The sequence below is a fragment of the Peromyscus leucopus genome, chromosome 9 (assembly GCF_004664715.2).
Source record: "Peromyscus leucopus breed LL Stock chromosome 9, UCI_PerLeu_2.1, whole genome shotgun sequence".
NCBI lineage: Eukaryota > Metazoa > Chordata > Mammalia > Rodentia > Cricetidae > Peromyscus > Peromyscus leucopus.
In genome coordinates, this window is record NC_051070.1 from 78,312,151 (window position 1) to 78,336,579 (window position 24,429).

Sequence of the window (24,429 nt, forward strand, 5' to 3'; positions counted from 1 at the left end):
TTTACCCAGAAGGCAAAGAAGTTTTGAGGCATAAGGAGTTTGAATGAGCTTCTCAATCATCTGTTGAGGTACAATGGCACAACAGTTTTAATACAACCACCAGTCTTCACAAAATAATTTTAATACTTTGTGCCCAGGCTAGCAGCATCTTGCATCTGTGACATTCCTATACATACAGAAGCATTTCATCTGAGTACAAATGTTAAAAGCAGAGTAATGTAAGCCATTGCCTATACAGAGGTAAAGAGACACTGTATGTTATTTTTCTTGAATCATTTTTTGCTGCATAGTAAATTGCAATTACATGTCAGTATCATGTTACTGATTGAGAAAACACTTTGAACTGTGAGGTATGGCAGCTCCCTGTGAGAGAGCTTAACATGTAAACCTGAATATTTTGAGTGATTTTTTTTTTCTTTAGCTGCCATGAATGGGAAAGACAAAGAATATCCAGCACTCAAGACTCTAGAAACTTATTTTCTTAATTAAAAAAAAATAAATAAAATCCTTGTGTAAGTCTCAGCTATTTCCTATCATTTCCTTATTGGAGTGGTGTTGAATGGACAAAGATAATGTAAATACTGAAGTGAAGCTATGCTTTAGACTCATGGATTAAACCAGTTTAAAAAAAAATCCGTCAGGTAACTGCTCATTTACTTTACATCAAATTGAGATCCTAATATATACATCTCAACTTCATAATTCAAGATTGCACTTAAAAACTTCTAATTAGTTTGAATTACCATAGTAATTAAACAATTAGGAACCTTATGTTTTCTTACAAAGGACATGCTTAGCATTTTCTGACATTACTTCTAGACTCAGATTAAGCACAACCCCATACCCCTGCAAATGAATATTCTGCTCTGCTAGTGGTTGAAAGTTCATAGCAAAGCTATCACACTTGAACATTCCTACTACAGTTGGTACAAGTCAACATCTACTAGACAAGAAATTAGCAGGAACCAGTCAAACTAAGAGAAGACCCACCCCCACTCCAAAGTTTCCAGTATCTATCTCAAAACTTTCAAAATGAGGATAATGAAGTTCCCTATGTTTTGATAAAAATGTACTTTTAATTCTGAACCCAGACTACATATTTAGTGTTGAAACTGGGTCGACATTCATTATTCAGTTCTAGAGACTAAGACATGATTGGTTAAGTTTATCATAGTTGGCTGTTATAAAACATCACTGGAAACGGAACCTAAGACAGCTACTTAGTAAACACAGTGGAAGAAAACAAGAAACTTGCAGGCTTCTTAGGAAAGAAGGAACCTCACTGTTCACATCAACTGTGCTCAACACGATGGCAGTCTCGAGTGTGTGAGACTATCTCCAGTATATCGTGCTGGATAGGCACTTCACGTGAGAACATAAAAATGACTGGTTAGAAAAATGGAAAATTACCAGCTACAAATTACCAGCTACAATAGCCTACTCTGTATTTTTGGCCAGACTCCTAAAGAGGAGCATATATTTTTATGAAAATTAAGAATATTTCAAATGTCTCATCTTGAAAGTCATTTTATATGGAGATTACTAAGCACAATTTCTGTTCAATGAGTCATAGATTATGAGTTGACTGCAAGAGAGATCTTTTGTTGACCTGTCCATTGATGGTGTGTACATAGGAAGTTTTGAACACCGAATGTAATCCTGACTCTACTAGCCCAGCACACCAGTGACACAACAGAATAGTGGATCCCAATGCTGGTTTTAGGGGAGAAAGGTAGGAGATGGGATGCAAACTCCAAAGAGGAAGTAACTCTAGTTAACAGTAACTCTGGTTTATAGTCAGGCTCCCACTGTGCAGGACTGAGCCTTCTCTGTACTGTTACAGTAACTAACTAAGTCTGACAGGCTGCCTGCACAGTGCCTCATGGTACCCTGGAAATGGACAGCTCTCATTCCCAACAAGAAAGCACCTCGAGAGAGGACTGAGAAATGTCAACTATAAAGGAGCTGTGTTTGTGCTACCCTAAAGTCATCAGATACAAAAGGTTAAAAACACTTCTCTCTTCTGCACATCACACTTAAAATAGCAAAATGGGTTTTGTAGAACAACTTTTATACATATAGATAAAAACATGGAAAACTAAAGAGCCATAAAGTTACTTTGCTAATGCAAATTATGGGGTAAGTTTGAACAAATGTAAGAACAAGTCAAAACAGTAATTTACAATACCCTGAAGCCGTCCACAAACTGCTTTCTCCAATGAATCTTCTAGGCAAAGCTGTCAGCTGAACAGCCTCACAGAAGCAAGACAACGTGAAACGAAGAAGTAAATGTCTTCTTCCAAATCACTGACTTTCTTCAAGCTTCACAGATTCAGTTTAATGTATGGTTTAAAAACAGATTACAGAAAATGTTAATAGCTTTTCACTGCTCTAGATACTAATTTAGAGGTCATGAAGATTTAATTGTTGATTCAAGGCACTTTTCTTTTGGGGGTTTCATATTGAAGAAACAGTGCTACATTGGTTTGGTTTCTTAAGAGTCTACTTTGAACCATTTTGGACAAAGGTAAAAAGGGCTGGGCAACTCTGAAAAGACCGAGTCAACATCTGGCTTAAACAAACAACAAAAAGAAAACAATGGAGATGGAAATAGAACACTACCCTTATATTTGAGTATCTGGTTTTGGAAAGTAAGACCTCTTTCTTTGATCATTACAACTTTTTTTTCTTGTTTAGAATAAGGAAGGCAATTGGAAAGGAAGTATTCACTGGATTAGTAAAGTAGTTGGTGAAAGTCATGATTTAAAAATAAAGGGCTAAGAAATTTGAAAAAAATGGTAATTAAGTTACTGAATTATATTAAAAAATGTGAAAGTTCTACATTTTGTTAATGTTTCTGTAAGAGGCTCCATCAGAAAAGTGAACTGTAAAATTACTTTACATGTAATATATATAACACAAAATGAGTTTTTAGGAAACATTAGGAAATTTGTTATAAATTATCCAAAATTTATAAACAAGTCCCCCTAACTTGCAGTTTGCTTAAAGTAATAACTTTATATCATACAAATAAATTTCAAGTATGAAAAGTGCATTATTGCAATAATACCTCTTTGCAAGTTCAAAATTCTTGGTTTACAATAAAACCGTAAAGTGGTTTTTTTGTTTCGTTTTGTTTGTGTTGTTTGTAAAGTACACCCATCACCCATCAGCGCCATCTACTGTAGAAGTCCAACATCTTAAGTGTTGCTCAACAAGTTGCAGAGAAACATGTCTGGAAGCAACATATAATTGAAAAGAAACTGTCTGTGTTTTTACCACTTTACAATTATCACTAGGATTCTCTCCTGTCCAAATGGAAATTCACATCCGTGGAACAGTCCTCAGAGCTCAGCCATTCTGTGCTGCTGCCACTTGCATGTTTCCAAAGTCATCGTCTTCTTCATGTGTTCTCTTCAGACTACCTAATGGTTGCCGAGTGATATAAAATAAAGGGAAAACTTACGTGAGCTCATGTTAAGACTACAGGCAGCAAAAATCTGTTCTTTCACTATGTGATATGTACAAGTGTTACAAAAATTTCATGCTTGAATTTAGGGCAAACTTTAGTCAGTTCTTTATTGTGCATCATGAAGTAAAGTTACATTGGCAACTTAATGTCTTAGGTATTGCACATAATAAACATCCGTTTTAAAATAGAATGAAAAGTAGAACTTTTCAAGAGTCAGTGGTACATTAAATCTGCTTATCACCAACTTTATGCTGTTGAAGCAACGTAACATGTCGTAGGACACCACATCTAGTAGGCTAGTTTGCATTTGTATGATTTTTAGATATAATTTTCTGTTCACATAGTTGCTGTTATGAAGAAAAGCAGTTGAAGATATATTTCTGCTAAAGCTGTGGCTTTCTCATCCAGACTGATGGGTTAGGAGCAAGGAAAGTATATAGCAGATAAAGAGATCTGATTGATTTCCTACACCAGAGATGACTGTACAGAAACATCCCACAAAGAAAGAAAATTATCTCTACATGGCTGCAGTTACATTGAGAAAGGGGTCTCCTGGAGGGAAAGCTGAAGGAAGAGTTAAACTGGCAGTCGGCTGTGCTCTGTGACTAACGACAGCCTGGCTGTAGATTTAGAGTTGTGCTAAATCATAATATAATTCAGAATGCAAATTCTAACCAGGTGTAAATATAGCATCAACAGAGTAAAAGTGGAAAGAAAGTCCTAAAGTTAAATACAGGTGATTGATAGGAGTTTCAGGCGCAGTGATGCACTTCTCCAGGAGTCCCCACTAGGGGTTGGAGAAGAGTGCACTAACCCTGCCTCATTTGAGGAGATGGCATCTAAGCTGTGTGGAAGAACAGAGAAGATGAATCTTACACACAGCAAGAAAACCACTGCAGGAGACCATCCACTTAGTTTTTTGGAGGGTAGACACTAAGAGGAGCAATGAAACACAAACTGAAAAGCCAGAAGGGCTTTACTACATATGGGAACCTTTGCTACCTGTGGCTCTTCATGAGAACCATTAGATCTTCCAGTCTACACTTCTTCGAGAACAGTCAATGAAGTCTTTGGCAAAACAAAACATCATTACAAGTGAGAAAATAAATTTGACTACAATGTACAGAATATACCAGGATAATCTGGCTCAGAGGCTCGTGTTGACCTAACTAGCCTTTGTTTAAAGTACTATTTGGAAGAAGTGTGCTTTAAAGATTCTGGCAAACATTACAGTGTTGAAACAGTGATTGGAGGGAGGGTCAAGATTAAAGAGTCAAGGATAACTGGGAAGCTGAGCCCAAGAAAGGAACATCTGGCCTGAATGGTGCATTCTGAACTTGTGCTTAAATGCCAGCTCAACAATAGGCACATAACCTGCTCTAATCTTACAAGAACTATTCCAAATGAGCAGCAAGAACTTGGAAAAGAAGATAAAAGGTTAAGAGTTTGCTTAGACTGTTAACTATGAAATAAGTGGATCAGAGGAGAGAGCAAAGGAGTAGGTGGGTGTGGTCGCACACATCTTTAACTCCAGCACTTGGAAGGTCGAGGCGGTTCTCTGCTGTACTGTGTGGGTCCAGGAGACCAGACACGTAGTCAGGTGCAGTAGCAAAGCAAGCACTGTAACCCACTAAGCCATTTCACCAGCGAAGTTCCGGGTCACCCTGGTCTACACAGCCAGTTTTGGGACAGCCAGTGCTACATAGTGAGACCCAGTCTCAGAGCAACCACCAACTGGAGGGATGGCTCAGCAGTCAGCAACACCAGCTGCTCTTGCAGAGGACCTAGGTTTGATTCCTAGTACTTAGTTGGTGGCTTATACCCACCTATGACTCCAGTTCCAGTGATTTGCTGCCATCTTCTCATCTCTTCAGATACTAGGCATGCACATGGTGCATATAGGTACATACATGCAAGCCAAACACTCACACACATAAAATAAAACAATAAAGCTTAAAAACAACAAAAGTCCAGGATAGTAGTTGTGAAAAATTGAGGTAGCTCACATCAGTTAATACTGTTGAACTTCAGTTTCATGCATAAATCATTTCTTTCATTTTCTTCTGAGGCCAGGTCTTATATGATCTCCCTGCCTCGGTCACCCAGTGCAGGATTATAGGTACATGCTCCCACACCCAACAACTACTTTTTTGTTTTGTTTTTGGAGACAGGTTTTTTTTTTTGAATGTGAAGTTTTGGTGCCTGTCCTTGATCTTGCTCTGTAGACCAGGCTGGCATTGAACTCACAGAGATCCTCCTGGCTCTGCCTCCCGAGTGCTGGGATTAAGGGCGTGCACCACCTGCTGCTGCACCACCTGCTGCTGCACCACCTGCTGCTGCACCACCTGCTGCTGCACCACCTGCTGCTGCACCACCACCACCACCACCACCACCACCTGGCCACTTTTTATTTTTTTAAAGCTTTATTTATTATGTACACAGTGTTGTCTGCATGTATGTATTGCAGGCCAGAGGAGGGCACCAGACCTTCTTACAGATGCTTGTGAGCATCATGTCGTTACTGATAATTGAACTCAGGTCCTCTGGAAGAACAGCCAATGATCTTAACCACTGAGCCATCTCTCCTGAGCCCCCCAAAAACCACATTTTTGTGTCAGACAAGTTATCCAAACTGTGCTTATTTTAATCTGTACAAGTTTTACAACTTAACAGACTGAAAATTAAACCAAGTAATACATGCTCTTCAATGGCTATTGTAACTGTCTCTGCGTTATAGTTTATGCACATCAGAGGTACATATACTGTTTATTCACTAGACAGCTAATCCTTTGAAACTGTAAATAGTTTATTCAGCGTTTCTAAACAACTTACATTGCTCAGTAGTACATTGAACATTTATCAGATGCTTTTCTACTCCCCACCACTACCTTTCTCTTCAATTTTCTGTAAAAGGAAACACCCTTACCTGTGGTACCAGAATGAACAGATAAGGACCTTTCTATCTGGAGTGGTGACATCATCTGTATTGTTAATTTTGCTAAGTAGATGGCTTCATATTCCTAAAAATAATACCTTAATTAGTTCAGATATACATTTATATTCTTAAATACCCAAACAATGGTTAACGTGGACATTTGTAATCTTAGTGTACAGCCAAAGGGCTGGTACCATAGTCTCATGAATGAAGTATGGTGATATTTTATTTGTGCTGAAATGTGATTTTATTTGTATGTTAATAAATAAAAGTGCCTGGGGTCAGAGCTAATAGCAAGTCACAGCAGAAGTCTGGCAGTGGTAGCACATGCCCTTAATCCCCGATCACATGACAGGCAGATCTCTGTGTGTTCAAGGACACCACCAGCATGGAGACACATGCTTTTAATCTCATAACCAACCATAGAGACCTGGAGGTCTGTACAGACAGGCAGTGATGAGGAGGTCATGTGGTTGGGTTTACAACCAATGAGAAGGCAGGACAGAAAGTCAATAAAAAGACAGATACACAGGAAGTAGGTCTCTTTCAGAGGGGAAGGACAGCAGCGGCAGCAGCGAGGGGTAAGAAAGGGTTTTAGTCTCAGCTCTTAGCTACTGCTCTGACCTCTTGGGCTTTTAACTCTGCATTTGGCTCTGTGTTTCTTATTTAGTAAGACCATTACATCTACAATGAAGGTTCACTATTCCTACCTGGTAACTGTCGGTTACTGATAATTAGAAATTCAGTAGTGCCAATAGCTCACTGCCAGACAGAATGGAAGTTCTGCCACTGGGGCGTTAGCTATAATGGTCTAATTCTATGTTATAATAGTACAAAGGGTAGAGGGACCTAAAACTTAAATCTGTAATCTTATTAAATGGTTCTAAGAATCAACAAAAACACAATTCTCCTTTCCTAGTTTTCCTTGAACAAACTGTCCCACAGGGACTTCAAAGTCTTTGAAGTAGGGGACCACTCCTCCCTTCTGCAGTCTTCACCCAACACCTCTGAAAGCAGACCACCAGGATCTTCCTTTGTTAGTTTTATTTCCTCATCCTCTGCATGCCTGAAGGCCCTAGTGTTCTGCCTTTGAAATGTTTGTTTGTTTGTTTGTTTGTTTGTTTGTTTTGGAGGCAGAGTTGCAAAGAACCCTGGCTGACTCCAATGTGCCATTTGGTTGAGATTGGCCTTGAAATCCGACCCTCCCTCCTCCTGGGCTTTCAGGTGTATGAGCATGGCAAATGCAACTCCATCAAACACTCCTTATCCTGCTACTGGAATCTGAACCTGAAGCCTTGCCCATGCCAGCAAGCTAGGTCAGAAGCAGGCTACCACTAGCTATTCCTGTCTTAACTTTTCATCCAATCCTTACACACAGGAGTGTGTCTCCTGATTACATGCATGTAATTGTGTACTTCCTCTCTATTCTAACCCTGATAGAATCAAAATCTCAGAGGCTAGGATAGGAGTGTAGCACTTGTCTAGCACGTACAAGGTTATCAGTTTAATGCTCTGCACCAGAAAACCAAGTTAAAAAAAAAAAAACAAAAAAACCCAACTCTTGATTTTACTCTGCAAATCACCCCTTGTTTCCTCTCTACCAGTGATGAGCTATCTTGGAGTTGTTCAATCAAAAGACAGATTTAGCCAGGTGGTGGTGGCGCAAACCTTTAATCCCAGCAATCAGGAGGCAGAGGCAGGCAGATCTGTTAGTTCGAAGCCAGCCTGGGCTACAGAGTGAGTTCCAGGACAGGCTCCAAAGCTACATAGAGAAACCCTGTCTGGAAAAAAAAAAGAGAGAGAGAGAGAAAGACAGATTCATCTTTATCCTTACCCCTCAGAACCTATATCCATCAAATATCAAGTCCTGCCAGCTAGCAATGCTTTCAAATAAACCCAGTACCTCATCTATTTTCCCTCTGCTACCACTTTTGTTTAAACCAATCTTTTTGTATTTATTATTCTTGTCTATATGTACTTGCTACAGCACACATGTGGAGGATAGAGTACAAATGTGTGGAGCTGGTTCTCTTTTACCTTTACAGGGACTTCAGGGATCAGGATCATGGCCTTAGGCTTGTACTGTAAGGTGGCAAGTGCCTTTCCTTACTAAACAATCTCACCAGCTCCCAGGATTTATCTCTCGACTTCTCTTAATTCCTTTAAACTGGTCTACTTGCTTATGGCAGTTGCCTTCAATTTTCTCTATAGTCTACATTGAAGATATTAGCCAGAATGACCAGATTTTCTCATAAGAAAGCACTTCTCTACTTGAGTGTCAACTATGGCAGGAAGGTTTCTACCAGCATCACCACGAATCCAAGAGTAACAAGTTGTGGGGTTGGACAGATGGCTCAGCGATCAGGAGGAGTACTGTCTGCTTTCAGAGGACTGGAGGGTCAGTTCTCAGCATCAAAAATGGTGGCTCACAGCCATCTGTAACTCAGTCCCAAGGCATCCAAGGGCATCAGGCACATACCCATGTATACAACTCACCTATACACATAAAAAAGTAACACACTGCACTGAAATGGTATGATGACTCTAAGGTCATTATGTAATACAGTACCTTCAGCTCTACTGTAGTCTTAGGAGACCACCATTGTATATGTGGTCCATTTTGCATGGGAACATTTTGTGATCAGTGACTGTGTATTACAAAAATACGCTCAAGATTTTATCTTTTAAACACAATTACTCAAATATACTTAATTTCTATATATAATTAATTTTTTACATACTCTCTATATAATGAAAGACCCTAGCCCTTCAGGCTTACACCCCCAAGCCTCAGGAAAAGAGAAACTTCAAGCACCAGGAAATGAGGAACTAAAAATCTAGTTCCAAGGGCAACCTGACTTAGCCTTTGTTCAGTCTCCCCTGCAACCATATAACAATGTAAAAAGATTTCTGTTAAGAGATGTGCTCAACTGTGACTGGGATAGTTGCAGGTGTTCCAGGAAGGACCACTGTGACCTTTGTGTAAACTCCACTCCTGCCCTGATACCCCCCTTGAGGTTTCAGGAAGAATGTACCTGTTGACTGTACCCCCTCTGTGATCACTCTGTACCCAGACCATGATCTTATGAAACAAAATTGTATGGGAATTGTAATCTTGTGGGTTTTGTGGGTTTTTCCTTTATAAGCCCTTATGGGGCTGCAGTAAGATGCGACTCTTGCTCTTGGGAGCAGAGGAGCCCTTCTGTACAGAAGCTTAATAAATCCTCCTGCTATTGCATCAACTGGACTGGAGTCTGGGTTCTTGGGGCACCCACTTGAGACCCTAACCTTTGGGGTCCAACAATATTTGTGGACAGTCTCTGCTATTCAGTCCTGGATGCCCTGTCTTACTATGTAGACCAGGCTGACCTTGAACCTGCAGTGATCCTCCTGGCTCTGCTTCCTAAATGAAATTATAGCATATGACCTCACACTTGGTTTCTTCAAGATATATTATTAAAAGGACTTACTTTACATCTGATTCTTACATACTGCTAAATTTTTATTTTGTTTATCATATTATATCCTACTTTTTCAAGTACAACAATATGCTGTAAAATGAATGTTTTCATACAAGGCCAAAAAGAAAAAAAAAGCAACGTATGTCAGCAAGACCTGAGACCCACCAGGCGGTGGTGACACATGCCTTTAATCCCAGCTCTCAAGAGGCAGCGGCAGGCGGATCGCCACAAAAGACAAAACAAATGTAAAACAAAATAAAATAATTTTGAAGTTTTCTGTACTGTAAAATTGGTGTGTGTTTGGGGAAGCTGGGCAGTGGTGGCACAGGCCTTTAATCCCAGCACTTGGGAGGCACAGCCAGGTGGATCTCTGTGAGTTCAAGGTCAGCCTGGGCTACAGAGCGAGATCCATATGATAGGTACCAAAACTACACAGAGAAACCCTGTCTATAAAACAAACAACAAGTAGAAAAAAGGGGGGGGGGGTTAACACATTTTCTCCCCTGTATATAATTTTGCTTTGCTTTTATTTATTCATTTAAATTGACTGACCGAGAGATGGAACACATTTGCAGTGTATGTGAAGGTCAGAGGACAATTTGGTTCTTTGCTATAGGCACCTCAGCCTTCTAAGCCATCTCCCCAGTCCTTCTCCATGTAGACCTGGCTGTTCTAGAACTCGCTCTGTAGACCAGGCTGGGCTCAAACTCAGAGATCTGCTTGCCTCTACCTCCTGAAAGCTGGGATTAAAGGTGTGGGCCACCACTGCCCGCCCGGCCTCTACCTTGTATTCAACAACACACTTTTAACCCATTTTCTTGATCATTTCAGCTGCAGCCCAGGCTTGCCTGGGATTCATGGCAATCCTCAAGGCTCAGTCTCTTGAGTGCTGGGATTACAGACATGAGCTACCAGGGCTGGTTTAAGAAAAAAATACTTTTAAGGGATGAGTGAAGTGGTACATGCTTTTAATCCTAGTACTTGGAAGGCAGAGGCATGCAGATCTCTGTAAGTTCGAGGCCAGCCTAGTCTAAATAGAGTTTTCCAGGACAGTCAGGACTACATAATAGAGAGAACCTATCTGAAAAATCCCAAACCAAAAGAAACCATTTAAGCAAAGATGAAAATTGGAATCATCAATTTAGTCAGATTATAGTAATATCAAGTATTTACACCAAATACTTCACCAAAGATATATAGACAAGCCATTTTAATCCTTAAAAAGACTATAAACATAGTTCATTACCTGGAGTTGGTGGACAAATCCAGCATTAGGATTAATACAAAATCTCCTTTCTTGTACATAAGCAAATGCATCTCTGAAAACAGAGAAATTAAATTAATGTAAGGGAACTAGTTCATGAAATAATCTAATATTTTTCCATTAAGAATTTAAATTTGAATTTTTCCTAAGGCTGGGGAAAGAGCTCTAGCATCTTAGCCATGCAAGGACCTGGGTTCAATGCCCAATATAGCTGGGGAAAAAAAAAAAAAAACAAAAAAACAAACAACATTAAAAATTACCTAAAAAAATGTGCCAAAGTAGGAAATCATAGTCATACAGTTTAATACTATAGAGAGGTGGTACATTGCAGTCGATAGAAGCTAAACCAAGTAAATTCAGTTCCTAAGCTCACCACGTATCACAGGGAAGTTGCTCAACTTTTTCTGGATGGTAAAACAGGTATTATAGTGCTGATTTTGGAGGACTACTGTGAAAGTGAGAGAAATGTAAAGCACTTTGTGCACATAGCATACCTGTCACATGCTTCAAAATTAAATGAGTAAGAACTCCTTTGTGTTGTAAGGCTTACCTGTAATATCTAGTAGTAAGTACAATGGAATCAAGAGATTATGGATATTACTGATTCCAAATAATAAAGATAACATCAAATATAGTCTATTGATGCATGTTAAATATTTTTTCAAGTACTTTGTATTCAAATCTTTAAAAAATTTGTCAATCATTTTTGACAATTTCACACATGAATCCAATCTCCCCTACCTCCTATCACCTTCCCATCGCTATCAACCCACCCTGATTCCACTCTGGGGCTCTGGACCTTGCCTCTTCAGTCTACCAGTCCCTTTCAGGGAGTAATCATTTTTGGTGTTGTGACACTGTTGTGTAACAATTTCCTCCAAGGTGAAACATTCCTTCCTGCAGGGAAGCTAAAGCAAACAACTCAACAGCTTCAGGAAGTCCCGTAAACTGATCAGACTCACTAACTCCTAGCTCCAAAGAGTCAAGGCTGTTGAGAGTCACTCTCAGACAAGCCAAGCTGCCTTGAGGAAGTGGATAAGCATTGAGCTGCCTGAAAGAGGTTTACACACAAGGACAAAGTCACATGGGAAGTACAATCTCCAACCTTCACAGTGTTCCAGGTTCCCAGCTTTTGTGAGCTGTCACCCAGGCTGGGGTGGGCTTTGGCAATGCAGCTGTCTTTTGGTTCATTTTTGCTTCTGTAAGTAAACCCTCACCCATATTTCTGTCAGTAAAATTCACTGGTTCACCAAGTTGGGTTGTGGTGATATCCATGCTTTGATCTGTCATGGGCTCCATATCTGAGGTGAGTAGATGTGTGATGTATCTTCACAGGAATAATCTTGTCACACAACATTTAATGTGTGACCCTGAGTTGGAACTATGTATTGGAGCCTGGTGGGGTCATTAATGGGTATATAACTGAAAGCAATGTTTTCCATTCTCCTTAAATCTATCAGAGGCAATTATTTAAAAAAATTATATCCGAGAGCTTTGCTTGTTTCTTGTATGTGTGTATGTGGTGCCTCCAGGAGGCCAGAAAAATGTTCAACCCCTTGAAACGGTTAATAGACAGTTGTAAGCCACCACATAGTGCTGGGTACTGAACCCAGGTCCTCAGCCATTTCTATAGCCCAGAGAGGTAACTACTTTTCAGTTTGGAAGTGATATAGAGCTGACAGGATTCCCAGCTTTCCTAAGACTAAGGTAATATTCTACACTAGCTTGTTTTTTGTTACAAAGGTCCTAAATCTTTAAAAATCTATGTACTATGATTATAAAACATGGGTGCTACAGACAATTTCTAATTAATTTTTCATTCAGTTCTTAATACAAGTGGGAATTAAGGTATTTTTTTTCTTAGACACAGTCTCAATTTGTAGCCTTGGATGTGCAGGCCAGGCTATGGCTTAAATTTACAGTAATCCCTTTACTTTAGTCTGCTGAGTATTTTGACTACAGGCATATTCTACCACACCTAGTATACATCAATTGAAATAAAGTAAACACCAAAATTTGTATCCAGAGTTTTAAAACTGAAACTAGTTCCCTACTGGCAAGTAGTTTTCCAGTTTTGAATAATCAATTATGACTATATTTAAAAAAGAAAGGAAGAAAGGAAGAAAGACAGACTTAGCCGTAAAAGCCCAACTATTTCTATGAAGTCCATTTAAGTGAGGGTGAGTGAAGGTGCTCACTTACCTGTACTTCATCCCGAACGTCTCCATGATGTATGCAATAACGAAGGCAGCACTGAAGACAGAGAAACAATTAGAAAATACGGCTCACAACTGAACATAAAAGACAAAGATTGGCTACCTTCATACCTTCTGGAGATACCTGCATTCCCATGGACAAGAACTTTTCCTGAAAAAGTTTAAAAAATAGTTAATTATCTGAAAAAAACTAGAGTTCGGGCATATACTAAGCCACATTATAAGGCTGCAGTGAGTCTTCCTTAAATATTCTATATCATATACATGCCACTTAGCTATTAATTTTCAAGTCTTTATTTTAATTATGTAGAGAATACAACAGACTGAGAGAAATTGAAAGTAGTTCAGTGGAAACTTTTAAAAAGCATAACAAGATGGAGTAGTGGGAAACATTGAAAATTGTCTACCATATAAAAATAGAATCTCCCTATCCTACATTTTGAGGAAAGTATCAACTAAAAGATAACAAACACTACTGCCTGGAGACACGGCTCCGGAGTTAAGAGCATTGTAGCTCTTGCAGAAGACCAAGTTTGATTCTCAGCACCCACATGGCAGCTTAAAACTGTCTGTACCCCAGTTCCATGGGGTCAAGTGACCTCTTCCAGCCTCTGCAGCACCAGGCACACATGTAGTGCACATACATACATGTAGGCAAAATATTCACACACATAAAATAAATAAATCTTTAATAATAGAAAAACTATTTTTTTACCTCCATTTTGTAAGCTTCCATCAATAAACTCTTTAGTCTGAGGGAAAGAGACAACACGTTACAGTAAAACATGTAGAGTAAGATAAACATGTAATACAGTAAAACGAAAGTTTAAAAGATTCAAGTTTAATGTCAGCCTGAGTTATAGAGCAATACCTAATCTTTAAAAATCAAAACTCTTGGGCTGGCAAGATGGTTCAGCAGATAAAAGTACCTACCACTAAGCCCAATAACCTGAATTCCATCCTAGGACAAATGGTGGAAAGAAGACTTCCAAATCTGTCCTCTGATCTTCATATGCACACCATATGCACAACAATAGTGTTCATGCATGAGCACACACACATAAAATGTAATACAATTAAAAAAAAAAACAGTGATATTTTTAAATTTTAAGTAATTCACTTTCTTTTTAAAGTAAATTTGCATTTTTTCCAGCCATAACGACATAAAAGTGGTTTAAGATCTAAATTAATAAGCCTAAACCATAAATTTTTTTTTTTTTTTTTTTTTTTTTTTTTTTTTTTTGTTTTTCGAGACAGGGTTTCTCTGTGTAGCTTTGCGCCTTTCCTGGAGCTCACTTGGTAGCCCAGGCTGGCCTCGAACTCACAGAGATCCGCCTGGCTCTGCCTCCCGAGTGCTGGGATTAAAGGCGTGCGCCACCAACGCCCGGCCATAAACCATAAATTTTAAGATATTAAAATACTTATACCTACCATAGGGAAAAAACGTATTATGTTTTCAACTGGATTATCTGCAATATCCAAAACTAAATATCTGAAAACAAAATATTTATGGTAAGTATACTTTCGGATAAATCTCCACACAAAAACTTGATGTTTTAAAACCAAAATAATATCTTATCTCTTTATTATAAAAAGGATAAATTATAATCATTATATTTCTATTGATCTTCATGCAAGCAACTCATGTATGTGAGGTCTGTGTATTAACAATTTGACTTTTTTTCTTTTGAATTTTTTGAGACAGGGTTTCTGTATGTAGTTTTGGTGCCTGTCCTGGATCTTGCTCTGTAGACCATGATTCTGGCCTCGAACTCACAGTGATCCGCCTGGTTCTGCCTCCCGAGTACTGGGATTTAAGGCATGCGCCACCACTGCCCAGCTAGTTTGACTTTTTTAAAAAAAATATTTTATGTTCACTGGTGTTTTGCATGGGTGTTGCGTCCCTGGAACCGAAGTTACAGACAATTGTGAGCTTCCATGTGGGTGCTGGGACTTGAACCCGGGATCTTTGGAAGAGCAGTCAGTGCTCTTTAATCGCTGAGCTAGCCCCCAGTTTGACTTTTTAAGCTATTCTGTGAGCTCCACTTTCCTGTATATCTTTAATGTGTGAAGCTTTGTAATTTCTTTGAGAATTTCATACATGTATACAGTATATTTAGAGCATATTCATACCCTGTCCCCCCATACACCTCCCAAATAGAGACTCCACATCCTCCTCCAAACTTTCCACCTTTAAAAAAAACCTGCTTATTTCTTTTTTCCCTTTCATTTTCTTTTCTTTCCTTTTCTCTCTATGTAGCCCTGACTGTCCTGGAACTTTGCCTCCCCAGTGCTGGGATTAAAGACGTATACTATGCCTGGTCTGATAATTATTCTTTAAAAAGACTTTATAATGTATATGAGTGTTCTGCCTGCATGTTTGTATGTTACCACATGCGTGCCTGGTACTCGAGAAGGCCAGCGAGGACACTTCTAAGTGAAATTACGATGGTTGTGAGCCACCATGTGGCTTCTGGGAACCAAACCCAGGTCCTCTGCAAGGGCAGTCAGTGTTCTTAACCACTGAGCCATCTCATTAGCCTCTGTAATTTTTCGATAATCACAAAAAGTGCAAAATAATTTTTAAAGTATCACATCTCTAAGGATTGTGCCATAGATTTATGTTGTCTGAGGACATTTAAAGCCTTGCAACACAGCACCTGAATTTCAGTATAAAATGTTTATCTAGTTAAAACAAAAACCGTGAAAGGAGCTGGAAAATATATACAAGTATATATACTCTTCATTCCCATTTCCCATTTCTATCTGAAGAGCAGAAGATGGTTCTCTAGAGTTCTGAAGGTGTTCCTTGCGTCTGAAGGTTCAAGGACATTTCAAAGGAAGTCTAATGTTTGACTGAGGGAGAGGAGCAAAACAAAATGGTGTGGTGACTCCGGCCTGTAGTTGCAGCACTGGGAGGTGGGGGTGGGGGTGGCAAGGCAGCAAGACTGCTGAGTTCCAGGCCAGCCTGAGCTACTGAGATCCCAGTTTCAAAAAACAAAACAAGGGGGGGGGGTGGAGGGATGACTTAGCAGTGAAGAGCATGTGCTGCTCTTTTAAAGGACCTGAGTTCGAGTCCCAGCACTTATATCAGGTAGCGCACATCTGCCTCTAAACTTCAACCCCGGAGAGACTGATGCCAATGGCCTCCAAGGGCACCTGCACTCACATGCACACACCCACATATCTATACACAATTGGAAATAATACATTTTTTAAAAAAAAGTCTGGTGAAACACTGAGTTTTTTGCTTCAGTAAAGCAAAAAACAGCTAAGAGAATTCTTATCCTGGGATTTTATGCTAGAAAACAAAATGCAGTGCCACCATCATACTATGTTTAATATATTTTGCAAAAAAAAAACTTCTAACTTCAACCAATCCAACATTACTTGTTTAAGGACAAAACTGTAGCTAAATTATGAAATCAGTATTATAAATCATTTTGGATTTTAACAATATGGAGTTTTTATGACCTTTTAGAGGTAACAACTTCAAACAATTAAGGTCTTAACAGAGAGATGTTAAGGCTCAGGATTAAGGGAAGCCCATGTACAAACCAAAGGGTCTATCAACATTGGGGACCTGCAGTACTCAACAGGTCTATGGTGCCATTTCCAACATCATCAACCAGTACAACTATCAACCTCCTAAAACCCCATGAAAAGTCTAGTGGAAAACATCTACTCTCGGAAGGATTTCCCAGGATTATAGAATGGCAGAGGACTGCACAGTCTTCTTGCTGATGTTCTGTACTTCCCAGGTTTGTCCTAAACCTAACATAATTGCCCCCTGAAAACAGGAGGCAGGCAGCACCATCTACACCCAAGTTGCAGACCCAGTGAGTACCAGGACAGAAGCCTTTAGAGGGAACACATCCAGCTCACAGCCAGCACCTTCTACCATCCCTGACCCAAGCCAAAATCCAAGCATCACTTTAGTTCCCTGCCCTTTTTGGATCTTGCCATCAACACCTCCAACTCTAAAACTGCAGTAAGTCAGACATTTCCTGCATGCCTAAAAATTCAAGACGCAGACATTCCTCACAATTAAAAACAACTCTAAAATGAAATAAGAAAAAACAAAACATAAAAATATTTAAAAATTTGGTTGGGTGTGGTGACCCATGCCTTTAAATTTAACACTCTGGGGCAGAGGAAGGTAGATCTCTGAGTTCAAGGACAGTCAGAGGTATGCAGTGAAACATAAACCTTGCCTTGAGGGGGGATATTTTTTTCTTTTAATTTTCTGTAAGAGTACAGCAGAATGCAGCAATACTCACTGACACTTCCAACTCCATGGGAGGCTGAGGCAGGAAGATCAATTTTGAGTCCAGTCTGGGCAGCATACTGACTTGCAGAAAGAAAAGAAAAATCTAACCATGGAAAAGTTGTATAGGATGAAAAACAGATTCCTTACCATCCTGGACCATGATTTTCCCTTCTCAGAAGCAACTACTCAAGCTTCAAGGGTGTTGATTCAGGACTTTTCAATGTATATATAAGAATATATAAACTTGGGGCTGGAGAGATGGCTCAGCAGTTAGGAGCACTGGCTGCTCTTGCAGAGGACCTGAGTTTGATTCCCAGCACCAACAAGGCAGCTCACAACTTAACTCTAGTTCCAGGGGATCTGATGCCCTCTTCTGACCTGCACAGGCACACACATGGTACACAGGTGTACACACAGGCAAAACACCTATATGCATAAAGTATAAATATTTTAAATAGTGAGAGTACACATCTACATGTACCCTTCTTTGCTCTTGTAATCACTAAGATCAACACAAATGTCTATTTCATTCCTGTTTAGTTACATAATATTCTAATAGATGCTCACATATTTGAGTGCCTTATGTATATAGGTTACACTCATTTTTACAACCAGGAGACCAAGCATTAAGGTATTTTTAATATTTGGCTTACATATTCCAAGTTTTAAAAAAAGATATTTTTAACAAATACTTTTATATAGACACAGTACCTCTATAAAGATATTAAAGAAAACATTGGTAATAGCTATCTCCCAATAATCAGGGGGCTCATTTACCTTTTATCTTTAGCATGTCTTTTACCAATCATCTGTCTTATGAGTCAGTCTCAGTATGGAGCCCAGGCTGGCACTGAATTTATAATCTTCCTGCCTTAGCCTCCTGAGTGGTAGGATTATAGGCATGTACCACTAAGCTCAACTTTATTTTTAAAATGAATCTAAAATAACAAATATCAAGACCATTAATTATTCAACTGCACTTATTAGAAGATAAATGATAAGCTGGGCGGTGGTGGTGGTGGCCTACACCTTTAATCCCAACACTGGGAGACAGAGCCAGGCCGATCTCTGTGAGTTCAAGGTCAGCCTCGTCTACAGAGCAAGTTATAGGATAGCCAGGGCTATTATATAGAGAAATCCTGTCTCAAAAAATGGAAAAAAAATAATAAAAATTTTAAAAAATGAGGAAGCTAAAATTATATGAAAAAGCATTATAACTCCATCAGACTGGAAACAAATTTCCATATTTTATAACTTTGTCTTGGAGAAGTGCTAAGAGAATAGTCACTCATCCTTGATAGTGAAATGTAAACTGATCTATTGCACTGGAGGGCAATCTGCAACCTATTAAAATGTAATGTGCTCATATTCTTAGATACAACTCTACAAATTTACGCTATCAGTATATTCATGTATAAATTAAATGGCATGCACAAGGATAGTAATTAAATATTATATAGACAAACGACTATATAAGAAAATCTGCAAATACAGAAATACCCAATAAGACATTGATTGAAGTTGGGCATAGTGTGCATACAATCCCATATTAAACCCTTAGGAAGCTGAGGCAAGAGGGTCATTCATCTAAGATCAGCCTTGGGTACACAAGACCCTATCTCAAAAATTTAAAAAAAAAAAAAAAAAAAAAGAAATGGGTGGGTTTTGGGGAGACTGGGGAGATGGCTCTGTGGGTAGTGCACCAGCCATGCAAGTGTGAGGACCCGAGTTCAAATTCCCAGAACCATATAAAAAGTCGGGTGTGGGAGCTAGAGAAACAACTCAGTAGTTAAGTGAACTAACTGGCTGTTCTTCCAGAGGACTGGGGTTTGATTCCCAGCATCCACATGGCAGCTCACAACTGTAATTTCAGTTCCAGGGGACTTGATGTCCTCTTCCTGAAGTGTAAGTAATAAAAATTAAAATAAAATAAAGCTAAGTATGGGGGCTAGAGTGACGGTTCAGTGGTTAAGAGAACAGATTGCCCTGGAAGATGACTTCAATTTGATTCCTACATCCAAATATGACAGGTAACCATCACCTGCCAAAAAACAAACAAACAAACAAAAACGGAAAAAAAAGCAAGTTCCAGACTATTACACAGAGAAACCCTGTCTTGAAAAACAAAAACAAACCAAACAAATAAAACCCTGGTATCTTGAAAAGTAAAGCCAGGCTTGGAAGCTCACTTCTGTAAGCCCAGTACTCCTATGGCAAATGGGAAGAACAGACAGGGAACTCCCCAGAAGCCTGTGGGCCAACTAACCTGGCATATGCTGCTGCAAACAACAGACCAAATCTCAACTCAGTTGTTCCTTAACCTCCATGTATAAGGGGGGTGAAGGTGGGGAAAGAGCAGACTCAGAAACTATTAAAACAACCTCATCTATAGGAATTAGCTTATATGCTTCTGAATGGACACAATGAAGAGATAACAGCAGATACCTTTGGGGAAGGGGGCTGAGTATCTAGGAGGTAAGAGTACAGAAACATACATTTTAGTATATATCCTTTTAAACCTCTAGAATTATGAACATGATTTAAATTTTAAATACATTCTATTAAAATATATACCATATAGCTGATATTTACAAAATAGGTGGGTACAGAGGAAAGTTATATAAAGTAATAAATTTGAAACAAGGACATTGCGGGAAAGGCAGAATGCTTGCCTAACATGCTTGAGGCTCTGGGTTCAATCCTAAACACTTCAAAGATCTGCAACAATAATAAAACAATACATGCTTTGACCTTAACATTTTTCTCTAAATCACAGCATAATTCTTACCTAAACAACTGTTGAAAGTTTGGTTTAATAAAGTTTGCTTCAATATTTTGTCGTATGCAAATTATATGAGTTATTCCATGTTTCTGTAATATAGGTAGCTATAAAAAATGGGGAGAAATAATAGTTTAAAATACAAAACATCACCTTACAGTAATATGTAAGTTTGGAAACAGACAAGACTCATATCTAATCTTTAAGTATAGAAGATTAAAACTAATTTTATGGTAATCAACCTGATGTGATCCACACAACAATTCAATGATTCAAGATTAACACTCAAAATGTTCTCTAAAGTTTAACATGGACACTATTCTAGCACTTGATGAGAACTTAAAGATAATTTGTCAAGAAATCGGTACTATTAACAATCTCGACTGAAACCATTGAATTTAGAATCATGAGAAACTAAGCTAGAAATCCCCGCTCTGCCAATGACTTGTGGCTCAGTTCTGTTATGTGAGAATGGAGAAAACACTACCTTACCTGAGCAGTTATAATTATACAAGGAAAGAAGTGTACTATAAAGTCTTAGTTTAAAAAGGCTGTGAGATGGAAATCCCATGTTGGAGTATGACCTTTATATGACAAAGAAAATCTGCTCACTCTGTGCCCATGTGACTATAAAACAAGGAGATACTATCCAAAGGCCAACATCAAGCTCCCAGAAGCACACTGTGTGATAAGAGCACCACAACTGTAGGAGCAAGTAATCCATGCCATGGTGTTTTATCAGAGGTGTCCAAACTAAGACCATTTTCAAAGTCTTAAATGTTAACTGACAGCAAATTTTCTTGTCAGTGTAGATCATAGTTCAGTTATCTTTGTATTTTCTGAGTATACCCTGGGATATAAGCAGTAGTATTTAATGAATTACTGAGAAGTGTTTGACAGGATTAATAATAATCCAATGTTCTATATTCACATGAATACAACCCTCAAAATTAATTCAGCATCCTTAATTTACCCTTAATGATCAAGATGGGGTTTCTGCATCTATTTAATTTTACTAATATGAAAAACCACAAGAGGACATAAAGAAATCTGCTGTAACTGGACATGGTGGCAGAATCTTTTAATCTTAGCACCTGGGAGACAAAAGTAGGCTGTACATGTATCAATTTTGGTAAGATAAAAGGTAGACTTTTGAATCTACTCAGAAAAGAGAAAAGAGAGAATATGGATATGATAAGATAAAAGGGAGATTATTGAATCTACTTTTAAAAAGAAACCACTTGTTTTAAATAGGGTAAGAAATGAAATTTTTTGTCTGAATCTGTCAAATGTGAATGGACTAGACATTGTTGATGTAATGCATGACTGTATATATTGTATATACTTAACTTTTATTTATTTTAAACAAAAAAGGGGAAATGTGGTTGATATATTGTACACCCCAATAAACTAATCTGGGGGTCAGACAACAGAACAGCCACTATATTAAACATAGGTAGCCTTTAATTCTAGCATTCCAGATCTCTGTGAGTTCAAAGTCACACTGGAAACAGCCAGGCATGGTGACACACACCTTTAATCCCAGAAAGTGATGGCAGGAAGCAGAAAGGTATATAAGGCATGAGGACCAGGAACTAGAGCCTTTGTTAAGCTTTTAGGCTTTTAGCAGCAGCAGTTCAGCTGAGATCCATTCGGATGAGGACACAGAGGCTTCCAGTTTGAGAAATGAGATCAGTTGAGGCACCATCGAGGTGAGGAGCTGTGGCTTGTTCTGTTTCTCTGATCTTTCAGTGTTCACCCCAATACCTGGCTCCGGGTTTGTTTGTTTGTCCCCACCCACCCCCCAAACCCAGGGCTTGCTAGGCAAGCGCTCTACCACTGAGCTAAATCCCCAACCCCCCGGGTTTGTTTTTATTAATAAGACCTTTTAAGATTCATCCTATACAGCTAAATACAAGCTGGAGAGGAAGGAGCCTCAGCTGAGGAAAGGCCTCCTCGAGATCCAACTGTAAGGCATTTTCTCATTTAGGGATCAATGGGGGAGGGCCCAGCCCATGGTGGGTGGTGCCATCCATGGGCTGCTTGTCCTGGGTTCTATAAGGTGGGTTGAACAATGCAGTAAGCAGCTCCGCTCCATGGCCGGCTAGAGTTACATAATGAGACCTTTTCAAACAACAACAAAAAGCAAAGCAAAACAAGAAATTGCCTTAAGCAGGGTGATTAAAGGCATGCGGTGGTGGCGCATGCCTTTAATCCCAGCACTTGGGAGGCAGAGCCAGGCGGATCTTTTTGAGTTCGAGGCCAGTCTGGTCTCCAAAGCGAGTTCCAGGAAAAGCACAAAGCTACACAGAGAAACCCTGTCTCGAAAAACCAAAAATAAAAAAATAATCGCCTTTAAAAGCTTTGAAGGCACATTAGACTAAGTAAAGCAAACCTTATCAGAATGAATTTCTAATGTAATAGCACAAAGAGTATTTACACCTCTCAATAGATGCATTTGTATTTAAAAAAACTTAAATACAAATAGACAAAAATTATTAAAGAAATAAATCACTGGTTATCAAGCACCTGAATTTTTCTCTTTTATTTAAATGGTGTTTGAACGTAGTAAAGACATATACTTTAAGTAAATCAATCTTGAAAAAGAAATTTATTCCTTTAGGCTTCTTTATCCTCATTATTTTCATTGTTGAAAGGTACTTTTTTGGAGGTGGTATGAGAAGAAATTTGGGCTATATTAAGGTAACTCAGACTAAGATATATAAACACAAACACAAAGACCTGAGTTGGGAAAAGGATTAAGGGGAGTCAGTGGGGGGCAGGAGAGGGTAACAGATAAGTGTCTGAATATGAAATAGTTTATATACATGTAACAAAAATGTCATTGTGAGACCCATTATTAGGCATAATTACACATTCTAATAAGGGCACAACCAGCACTGGTCAACATTACATTATTAGGGCAATAGCTTTGCTGACACCATCTTCTATGAAGTCAAACCTTGATTTGCTTATTCACTTTTATACCACCTACCCTTTCCAGCTTCTTTGTTGGTCACCTCAACTCTCTAGAACCTTCCAATTTCAAGATGACTCTGAAAATTATATCGTGGAACTATCAGATAGAAGTATACTGACTGATATTGACAGAAGTATCCTTGGGGATGTATTTGCTACACAATGGTCCACACTGTGATTAGCATCATCCCCATAATTCATACAGCTGAATCCCTTAGAAAATGGCAAGAACCACACTATATACTAAAATAACCCCTCTCCCCATTTTAACTGAGCAACTGCAAAAGTCCATTTCCAATCTGTAGTCTAGACTCTAGTCTTCTAAAAGAAGATGAAATATAAAACATGCACTCTTGAGCCAGGCGGTGGTGGCGCAGGCCTTTAATCCCAGCACTCGGGAGGCAGAGCCAGGTGGATCTTTTTGAGTTCGAAGCCAGCCTGGTCTACAGAGTGAGATCCAGGAAAGGCGCAAAGCTACACAGAGAAACCCTGTCTGGGGGTGGAGTAGGGTGGTCGGCGACAAAAAAAAATGTCCTTATTTTGATAAAAGCCAACAAAATGTTCTATTTCCTCCTCTGATACTTTGCATGTATTTGATGTTATTCAGAAGATGTCTGGCAGATGTACCACTTATTTATTTAACTTTTATTGATTCTTTGTGAATTTCACATCATGTATTCCAATCCCACTCATCTCCCATCCCCTCACATCCGCCCTCTGCCCTTGCAACCTCTCCAAGATGTAACATTTTAAGATGGTAAATAAATTACTAAAGATTGTAGGATTGACAAATCTGTCAAAAACAAGATTTCATGAGAAAAATTCATTATAAAAACTAACTTGTAATTTGTGTTGAAACACTTCAAAACTTTTTGTTGTTGTTGTTTGAGAAAGGGTTTCTTTGTGTAGTCTTGGTTATCCAGGAACTAGCCCTGTAGACCAGGCTAGCCTCAAACTCACAGACATCTGCCTGTTGCAGCTTCTAAAGTGCTGGGATTAAAGGTGTGTGCCACCACTGCCTGGCTCAAATCAAAACTATTAATGGCCCAGTAA

General features: G+C 39.0%; 1 protein-coding gene across 1 annotated transcript in view; it reads right to left on the reverse strand.

Moving 5' to 3' along the window:
• Positions 1-105: 105 nt before the first annotated feature.
• Styx (serine/threonine/tyrosine interacting protein) overlaps positions 106-24,429 on the reverse strand; it is a 36,387-nt gene continuing 12,063 nt past the window's right edge. Inside the window, exons 4-11 of the mRNA XM_028873612.2 lie at positions 20,407-20,504; positions 14,780-14,840; positions 14,064-14,100; positions 13,460-13,499; positions 13,335-13,385; positions 11,115-11,187; positions 6,399-6,492; positions 106-3,425 (exon numbers count right to left, since the gene is read on the reverse strand). Of these exons, the coding sequence (XP_028729445.1) occupies positions 3,352-3,425; positions 6,399-6,492; positions 11,115-11,187; positions 13,335-13,385; positions 13,460-13,499; positions 14,064-14,100; positions 14,780-14,840; positions 20,407-20,504 (528 nt within the window). The 3' untranslated portion in view covers positions 106-3,351. The remainder of the gene's footprint in view (positions 3,426-6,398; positions 6,493-11,114; positions 11,188-13,334; positions 13,386-13,459; positions 13,500-14,063; positions 14,101-14,779; positions 14,841-20,406; positions 20,505-24,429) is intronic.